At 40.4% G+C, this 10,395-nt stretch overlaps 1 protein-coding gene across 1 annotated transcript in view; it reads left to right on the forward strand.

Annotated features, from left to right (window-relative positions):
* Window positions 1-10,395, forward strand: part of NOTCH2 (notch receptor 2) — a 194,797-nt gene that overhangs the window by 55,465 nt on the left and 128,937 nt on the right. The window contains exon 2 of the mRNA XM_024119792.2: window positions 5,503-5,584. Within this exon, the coding sequence (XP_023975560.1) occupies window positions 5,503-5,584 (82 nt within the window). The remainder of the gene's footprint in view (window positions 1-5,502; window positions 5,585-10,395) is intronic.

Genomic DNA, 10,395 nt, shown 5'->3' on the forward strand with positions numbered 1-10,395 from the left:
CGGACGCGCAGGCTCAGCGGCCATGGCTCACGGGCCCAGCCGCTCCGCGGCATGTGGGATCTTCCCGGACCGGGGCACGAACCCGTGTCCCCTGCATCGGCAGGCAGACTCTCAACCACTGTGCCACCAGGGAAGCCCCAGGATATCTTTTACTAGGCCTTTATTGTTGGCAACTGGGAAGAATTTATTCCATTTATTGATATTATGTCCTAAATTGCTTAGGGCTCTTCTATTTTTCCAGATTTCTCAGTTTGTTAAACTGGGGTTTGATTGATATAACAAGTTCCTCTAAAGCCACCATTTATCATGGAATCAATTACAAACAATTTAAGTACCTACTATGTGAGCAGTCCTTTTTTGAGCTCTTACTATGTGTCAGACATTGTTCTAGGCTCTTTAAATGTATTAATTTAGTCCATTCTTGCCAGGGCTCTGAGAGAGATTATTTTGTACATGAAGAAATGAAAGTACAAAGAGGATACAGAGATAGACAGTAAACGGTGGGGCTGGAATTCCAACAGAAATACTGATTTCAGCATTTATGCTTTCAATCACTAAACTATATTGCCTCAGATATACAGAAGAGAAGAAATGGTTTCTATCATCTAGGAACTTAAAAGTGTAAAAGCCGAGAGAGTTAGGACACAGTATAGAATTAAATGCTAAATTGTGAGTTATGAGTGTTACAAGGGTAGGGGTTGGCCTGTGAGGACAGAACCGTCCAGGGGAAGCTTTGTGGGCCAGACAGAAGGTGAGCTGGGCCTGGGAGGAAGGAGCAGAATTTAGATAGTAAAGGGGAAGTGGCAATCAGAGGAAGCTGAGATACTAGTGGAGGCAAGGAACTGAGTTCACGATGGCCTGTTCAAGCAAGAGGCTGCATTCAAAGCGGTTTGAGGTGAAATGCTGGGCGCATAATGTAGGCTGCGATCTTGAAGGCCAGGGTGAGGGCTTCGACTGGAAGAAGGAAGGAATGACTCGTCCCTGGAAGAAAAAGTGCCAGGCTGGGCTCTGTACCTACCGAAGGTACTACATCCACCTCTCAACCGGTTCTTCTGAAGCCAAACTGAGAATAAGTTCTGAAAACTGAGTAAGAACTGAAAGCCACTGCAGATCAGCGAGTGGTGGACTGACACTTGTAACATTGTCATTCTGGGAGGTTAGATGGGATTAGAATAAAATCCTTACCATTTGCGGGGGAGCCGAGAAAATGAGTGGCTTCGGCCTAGTCTAAAATGGGGTGACTTGCATAAGCTTATATAAGAAAGGAAGAAAAGCCTTCACACACTGGAACATTTAACAGTCTTGACTTTTTCCAAACACAGATCTGGTTGTGTTGCTTTCCTTGCTTAGAGCAGCCCAGTAAGTTCATGCTCACCCTTAGAGTAGGAGCCATAATCTAACCCCTGCCTGCCTTCCTTGCTGTTTCCTATTACCTTCCCCATTGTTTAATAATTTCTAGCCATACAGACATGGAATTACCAGTCTCATTCCATCTCCAGGCCTTTACGCTTGCTGTTTCCTCTGCTTGGGATCACTGTTTCCCCATATCTTCATGATTCTTGTTCATTTAAGTCTTAGCTCAAAGGAAACCACCTGAGAGAGGCCTTTCCTAGTCACTTTATCTAAAGTAGGTCCCTACACCTCCAGCCTTCCTGATTACGTTGTATCCCATAACTGGGTTCTGTTTCCAATAGAATCTATCACTTACCACTGTGAGATAATAAATAAATTTACTTGTTCATTATCTGTCTTTCCCTAGTAGAAATAAGGTTCTTGAGGACAGGGACTTTATTCTGTTAACCTTGGTTTCCCTGACATCAGGGCCTGTACCTCACATAGTAGATGCTCTGTAAGTACTTTTTTTTTTTTTTGAAATGAATTTGGCTGCTCCCTGAGGCTTGTGGGATCTTAGTTCCCCGACCAGGGATTGAACGCGTGCCCTCGGCAGTGAAAGCGTGGAGTCCTAACCCCTGGACCTCCAGGGAATTCCATCTGTAAGTATGTTTCTGAGTATTGGAAGACTAGTCCCCAAATATGCAGTGCAGAAAATGTGTGAAAATTGGAAATATTCTAGATATTGTGTCACATTGCCAAGTGATGGAGTGATGAAATTGGAATCCACTCCTTCTTTTTGTTTTTGCCCTTTTTGGGGGCAGGGGGCACGTACATATATGAGATTGATATTCGTCAGCCAGCATTTATTGAGTAACCTCTGTAGCTTAAGATGAAATTCGGGAAAAAGTCACTCCTTTCGTGAGTGACCGGTTTCTCTGAGTCTATTAAAACATCAGTTTAATGTCTAACTGATATGATGGAACGTTTCACTTTTTACTTTACAAATATAAAGCTGCTTTTAATTTTATTGTTAAATTTAAGTGTTTTACGTTGGGAAAAAAGTAAATTGAATTTTGAAATGAGATCTTTCCCAGCCTCACTGTCATGGTTTTTAGTTATCAAAGTTTTAACTTCTATATTTATGACAAATAATTACAGTATTCATTTAGAAATAGCCTCTGAGCAAAGTTGTGAGTCTCAAATTTTACTTTTTTGTTGTTGTTGTTATTCATCCAGGCAATACATTGTCGTCTAGATTATCCAAGACTTCTGGTGGATTATATAGTCTTAGGGGATTCCTTAAAGGGGACCATCATGCCTTAGTACAGGTATTGTCTCCACGTGTGGCTCCTCAGAGTAGCAGCATCACCTGGGAGCTTGTTAGGCACGCACATCCCCAGGCCCCCTTTAGACGGACTCACTCAGAAACTGGGGGGGGTGGAGTCCAGCAATCTGTGTTTTAACAAGCCCTCCAGATGATTCTGATACACACTAAAGTTTGAGAACCGTGGCTTAGTAAATGTTAAGGTTCAAGGTAGCATGATCCTACGGTTCAGCCAAGTGGCATTAATTATTAGCCTGGTGGGCCTACCTCCTTTTTGGTCCCTGAATTTGACTGGTTCACTTAGGCTGGGCTGTGAGGTTATTTTCTAGATTGATTGCCACATATTGACTTTAGGTTGTTTGTATTTCTCTGCACCTGTCACTGTAATGATTTGCCAGGATGCTTAATAGGAACAGACTGTGTTGTTTTTTTTTTTTTTTTGCACCCATGGCTTTCTGAGTCATGGGTGGCTGGCTTCTTTTGTCCTTCTGGATAGATTTCTCTAGGTACCAGGCATGCCATTCATCTACTTTTAATGAGGCAGTTGTCACTGTTGGATCACAGGGGATCCTTCAGCAGCATTTAGTTTACCCCAGTTTGGTTTACAGGTTGGGAAATTGAGCCCCCATGAGGTTGTGCTTTCCTTGCAGTAGTGCAGCTAGTTTGTGGTAGAGCCAGGGTTTCAGGACTCCTGACTCCCTCCACTGCCCCAGGATTCCTGCAGGGGGGAGGCCAGAGCTGTAGCTTGCTCTGGGCCTGCGGGACATTCCTTTCCTATTTAAAGAAAAAAGCAAATAGAAAAAAAGTCAGGAAGTTCTCATTGAAACTAATAAAAGTGTCTAAAGAGAATAAAAAAATCAGTTTGAGAACTTTGGTATGGAGGAAATAACCTGACATTAACTGTTTTAATTATAGTTGTTGCATGGGGCTTATCAGTGTGGGAAGAGGGAGCTTTTGAGCCCTACAGGGAAGTGGGACATGGACAACAAGATGAGCCTCTTCCTGAATATGCCTGCTCAGGCTGCAGCCCGGTGACCGCTTGTGTGGTACCAATAGCTGTCATGGAGGCGGGGCTGCACTCGGCAAGGCCCAGCAGTGTTACAGCTAGTGCTATGGAGGAATGCCCCATAAGGAGGCCTCTTAACCTCCTTGGCCTTCACTTCCTAATACGTGGGTATAATAATACCTATTTTGCCCATCTTGAGAAGAAAAATGTCAGATGGTGGGAAGCAGTGTATTACTGTAGTTAAGAGCACAGACGCTCTCATGAGGTCCAGACTCGCTAGGTTCAAATCCTGGTTCTTTCACTCACTGTTGTGACAATAGGCGGGTCACTTATCCTATCTGTGGGATGGGTTTAATGAAATTAACTACTTCCTAGGGTTGTTGGGAAGACTGAATTAGTCTGTGTAAAGGGCTTAGAACAATACCTGGTATTTAGTAAGTGCTGTGTGTTAGCTGCTATTGTTATCACTAGTTTTAAAAAATATTATTACCTTAAGAGCTGAGATTTTTGTAAACATATTCTCAAAGGGTTTCATCATTTGATAACGGTAACTGGGCAAATAGAAGGCTCTTAGGCAGTAATTGTTAATGGAGGAGCTGTTCTAACATCCAGCTTGTGCTTGGGCCCTGCTGTGAGAAGAAGCTGGTTTTGATGCCCCAGAAGGGCAGACCTAGAGCCTCTGATATTGCAGTTTATTCAGAGTGGTACGCACAGAGGAAACTCAAAAGTGGAGACTTCTCGGTTTTGCTTTCAGGTATTTATACATGAACCATCCTAGGAGATGAAGATCTTAATAATCTTCCAGAAAAAGTTCATGGACTTCAATTTTGATTTTTATTGTTTGACAAGGTTTCTTTCTGTCTTGCCCTTCCACTTGTTATTAGTATTCTTGATAAGCATTTTGGTGATGAAAATTCCAACTCTAAAAGCTAAACAATTAAGGTACTGTAATTATCCAGCAAATGAGGCTTTGTGTGGCCTTCCTCCTCTTCTGGCTGAAATCAATGAAAGTTTCTACTATTGCTGTTTATTTCTGGGTAATCTGCTTTTGGGAGGGATTAGGATGATGAAGTACCTTTTTATTACAGGGAGTAGGGTTCAAGAATTTGAGAATTATTGTTTTATTTATATATATAAAATTAACTTCTCATTTTCTTTGTTTTAATCCCCCCTCCTCTACAATCTCTATTTATAGTCTACTCCCCATGTTTGTGTGAGCCCCTTAAAGTTAGAGATTATGTTTTATTCATTTCCCTATGACTTCCATTTCCCCTTTTTCCTCTGGATCCTAATGTAGTGTCTGGTACACGCTAGGCTCTCAAATACAGTTTGTTGAATGAATATTATTGATGTTTCTGATTATTTCTTGAAGTGGCCTGTTTTGAAACTTCACCTGAGGCTTAAGTAATTCATTAATATCATGGTGACCTAGTATCTACCCAGGTCTTCCTAAATATTCATTGATGAATCCTTACCTTGCTCATCTGAAGTATCCAAATCCCAAGATGCTCATGGCATATCATGGATAGTATAGCTTTAATTTTCTCAGTATCATTGGGAAATAGGGATGTAACAGCCAGAGAGATAGAGGCACAGAGAATTAAGAGTATCATTCAGGACCACAGAACAGTTATCGTGGGAAGAGACTCTTGGGATGAGCTTCTATACTTCTATGACCGCAGGAGCCAAGAGATAAAAAGATAATTAAAACTCTAAAGGGAAACCTAAATCAAGTTGGATATGGGAATGAATGTTGACTGGATTGGATGATGTTTCTCTGATGTCTGAGGGTTATGACTAGTGACTTATTTCTAATGTGTATTTTTCTTGTTTTTAGCATTGCAATGTCGGGACGGCTATGAGCCCTGTGTAAATGAAGGAATATGTGTTACCTACCACAATGGTACAGGGTACTGCAAGTAAGTTTTTCTCTGTTTTTTTCCTTCTTTATGTATTTTATTTTTCCTCAATAGGAAATTGGACAAGATTTGGTAATACTACTCTTTTTAATACTTCTGTGAAATGTTACTGGTTCTCTAACTTTTCTGATGTAGTTTTTGTGGGGGATGAGGATGTGGATGTCAGATAAATGGTTAATAAGAACTTACTGTCTTATCTTTTTCATCATGAAAAAGACTTTCAGTGAGTAGCTAGTTAAATATAGTGAGCACATTCTTTTACATTTTTCAGTTTAAGGCAAAGCCTCAGAATCGCTTCTCAACGTGTTAGCTGTGATCTTGTTTTTAAGTCAAACCAAATAGATGTTAACTTTAATTTTGCCTACTGTAAGTAAATACTACAGCCATGTGAAACGTTTTTATCTATATAAAAAATCAATTCTGAAAGAGAGACTGAGAGAAGATGCACACATGCCTGTAGGGATGGGGTAGGGAGCAGGGGCTGTGGCTGAACGTCATTATATAGGTTTAAAAGCATAAGGATGAGGAGTAGATAGGACTAGGGGGTTTAGGTTAGTCCTCAGGAGAATTTCTTTTCTTTCTCTCTGATCATCCTCTAGTGTAGCCATACTTTTTGTTTGAGGAAACCTGTGAGGTAATCTCATAAATTGCTTCTCTAGGTTGCCTATGGATAATTTGTTTCCCTCTTCAACCTCAATTGAAAATTTTTGTTAGGAACATGTTTCCATTCTATTTCTTAAATGGAAAATAAGATTTGGTAATATGACATTTATCTTCTTTAACACTTTTATGGGATATATTTGTTCTTTGCTTTGGTAGAAGTATTTGCTTGATGAGCATTTTTTTTAAAAATAATTAATTTATTTATTTTGGGCTGCATTGGGTCTTCGTTGCTGCGCACAGGTTTTCTCTAGTTGCGGTGAGCGGGGGCTACTCTTCGTTGCGGTGCGGGGGCTTCTCTTGTGGAGCACAGGCTCTAGGCACGTGGGCTTCAGTAGTTGTAGCAGGTGGGCTTCAGTAGTTGTAGCATGTAGGCTCAGTAGTTGTGGCTCGCGGGCTCTAGAGCGCAGGCTCAGTAGTTGTGGTGCACAGGCTTAGTTGCTCCGCGGCATGTGGGATCTTCCCGGACACAGGGCTCAAACCTGTGTCCCCTGCATTGGCAGGCAGATTCTTAACCACTGTGCCACCAGGGAAGCCCTTGATAAGCATTTGAAGTGAGTTTATCCAACATGGGTTTGTTTCTTTTCTGGATATTTAACTGAAAAACATAACTATAATAATGACATTTTCCCAATCAAGTCTATTCTGACACCAGGATCTAAGTTCTTTAATGTTATGAACAAGAATTTTCCAAGTCAGAAAAAATTTTCTTCACCAAAGTGAAAATATTTTAAGCTGTGATGACAGTAAAGCTTAACAATAGGTTGTTTGGATTGGAATAAATATAACACTGGGAGTGAAATTTTTTATGTAACTGATTATGGGCTGTTCACTTAGTTTTTCTAGCTGGGAAAAAAATCCAACCAAAAACATGTGATGTAGTCTCCTCTAAGAATGGAAACACAACTAGAGATAATAAGGAAAGGAACTTAGTACCTTAGAATTGGCCACTGAAATCTTGTTAATCTCTTTTTGGCATCTGGTGTCTTAGTTACTTGCTTTATTCTATTATTTATCTCTCTCGTGGTAGTTAACCCATTATACTATGATCATTTGTTGATGTGTTGGTTTCTCCCACTAGAGTGTGAAGTCCTGGTCTTGTGTGCTTTTGCACAGTTAATGCCTAGTACAGCTCCTGGTATGTAGCTAGCGCTCAACGATATGTTTCTTGAACCAAAAGTGCTCGGTAGATATCATTCACATGTCTTTAAATCTGTTTGTCTTAAATAAGTAGAAACTGGTCCTTTCCTCTGAGAATTTTGTTGGCTTCATGTAGCGTTCAGGATGGTAGTACTCTACAGAGAGGCAATTTAGTTCTATTTAGAGATAATTCAACTTGGTGACTTATGTAGGGAGAATTTCAAATACGTTCTAAGTGTTGGCCTACATATTTGTGGTCTGACATGGGGAAAGAGGGCTGTAGAGGAGACCAATCTCTGAGCACTTACTAGGAATGGACACTAAGGGTCATTTCGGGGAGAAAACAGATTTGTGAGCTGTTAGTCTCAGACTCTGTAACCAAGGTGGGAGAGACAAAGTTGACCCTAGTTTTTGGAAGAAGCATTGCTAGGAAACAGGGAACTCACTTTGTGATTGACAAAAATGGAAGCTACCTGAATTCTGTCCCTGGATACTTATTAATTATTGATGGGGTGGGTTGCTTATGGCTATAGTTCTGGATTTAGTCCTGGACATCCCTCAGATGTCTTCCAATCCTGTTGTGAGGAAAACAAGCTTCTAGAGAAACGGAGAGTAAGGGAATAAAATGGGCAAGGCCATCTTTTCGGGAGACGGATGTGAACAACAAAACTTGTAAAAAGAGAATGTTTCTCTACTTCAATAAAAGTAATGTTAGCACCTTCAGGAGTATCAGTGTCAACATAAGTGGACACAGGAAAAGCAAGAACAATATCAGGGAAGCCAAATCAGTCATCCTACAGTGCCATGCCAGCCAACCTCCACAGAACGTTAAGAAAAATTTAAGTAAAAATAACATTTATTTAGCAGACCTTTCAGTATATCTTCACCAGCTTTGCTTTTTTTCCCTGGGGAAAGAAGTTACTCCAGCTTGCTTAGTAAATACTATTTTCACAAAATAGTAATAAATATTAGAACACTTAGAAGGTTTATAAAAATTACATCAGATATGCAGGACGTATGATTGTCTTTTTATTCATGAGATTGCTTAGTGGATTAAGAAAAGAAAGCTGAGGCCAAATTTTTTTTACTGGGGTGGGTGGGTAGGAGTTAATGGAAAATGTTTTAAAGTAGAAGGTATCTGACTGTCTCTTTAAAGAGCATAATGTTATTGATTCAGCTAAATTATAATGGTTGTTTATGGAAGTTATAGAAATCCTTGATAAGATCACATTGACAGATGAGGATAAGTACTTTTAAAGGTTAGTTTTGTACACAGCTCAACTGTTTTTTCTAACTGTTAAGAGTCTAAGTACTCTACCAGTCTGTGATTAGATTGGGAGCCAGACAAGGAAAACTGGTGTAATCTTGCATAAAACTCAATTATTGCTCCTAAATAGTTGTTGTCATATCTTAATAAAGCCCTCTCACTACAGAGAGATAAGGCATTTCATTCTCTCGCTTGTCCTACTGGGAGGTGTAAATATATAATTAAATTTGGCTGTCATTCATCACTTTCAAGTTGTTTTCTCAGACTTTCAAATATAAACCATTCCAAATCCCAATTTGATTAAAAATCGTGGGCAACTCAAGTTCACTAGAATGTTGGGGGTAGGTGAGGATATGATTTGTAAAATTCACAAAATGTGTATTTTTCTTCTTTTTTTTTTTTTTTTTTTTTTTTTTTTGCGGTACGCGGGCCTCTCACTGTTGTGGCCCCTCCCTCTGCGGAGCACAGGCTCCGAACGCGCAGGCTCAGCGGCCATGGCTCACGGGCCCAGCCGCTCCGCGGCACGTGGGATCTTCCCGGACTGGGGCACGAACCCGTGTCCCCTGCATCAGCAGGCGGACTTCCAACCACTGCGCCACCAGGGAAGCCCAAAATGTGTATTTTTAAGGACGCATTTATCATAGTTATTTAAAGTCCTTGTTTGCCAGTTCTTTAACATCTGGGTTGTCTTTGGATGTGTTTCCATAAACAGCTCTTTCACTCGACTGCGGGTACGGTTTCCCTTTACTTCATGTTTATGGTAGTTTTTATTGTTTTCTGGACATTGTGAGTGATGCATTTTAAACTTTATCTTCTACTAAAGAATGTTACTGGATCACCTTGATGCTATTTGGGCTGTGCTATGGGGGGGGGGGTCTGTTTTGCTCTTAGTCTGATGGTGCATCTTGGTCTAGACTTGGGCTCTAGATATAATCCTTACTCCCAAGGTATGACCCCTCAGTGGGTTCAGTGGAAAGCGTGAGGTTTTTACCATATTCTGGGGTGTATCCCAAGCCCCTCTAATTTGGTAGGATTTAAAGTAAAACCTCTGACTCCCCGGAACCATGCTCAGCATTTCAGCCTTCCAGCTCTTGCTTTCCATTGTGTTCCTAAATATCATCTTGTTGTGGAGTTATATTACATATTTTAGGGCTACCTCCTCTGTGGTTCTGTTTTTTCCAGGATTTCTCCTCCTCAAATTTCAGCTGCTTTGACAATTCCAGACACCTCTTTAGCTCAAGTAAGACTTGCATTCTCTGCTTGCTTTCTGTTTCTCTTTGTGCTTCATGAACTGGGGAATACCTTCAGGGAAAAAGGTGTATAAATTCATGTTTCATATACGTAGTTTGTTTTTTCCTTCGAGGCTCATATCCCTTCTAATTTCTGCCCTCTTTGATTGCTCTCTGGTACCTTTAATATTTTGTCTGGAGTTTATAATTATTATGAACAGGTGAGTTGATCTAAGTTTCTCTGCCATTATTTTTAATGGTAAGAATTATAATTTTAAAGGAGTCTTTCAAAGTTTTCTACATACCACTTAGGAGGTAACTAGCACAATATTTGTTAAACAATGGAAAGTCACCATGAGCTATATAGGCTCCTGTGGATGGGTGATTGCATTTGAGAATCTCTACTTTTTGCCAAAGTATCTAACTAGAAACTACATTTTTTTTTTTTTTTTTTTTTTTTTTTTTTTTTTTTGTGGTGTGCGGGCCTTCCTCTGGTCTGGCCCCTTCCGTTGCGG

Source organism: Physeter macrocephalus, chromosome 4, assembly GCF_002837175.3.
Source record: "Physeter macrocephalus isolate SW-GA chromosome 4, ASM283717v5, whole genome shotgun sequence".
Classification (NCBI taxonomy): domain Eukaryota; kingdom Metazoa; phylum Chordata; class Mammalia; order Artiodactyla; family Physeteridae; genus Physeter; species Physeter macrocephalus.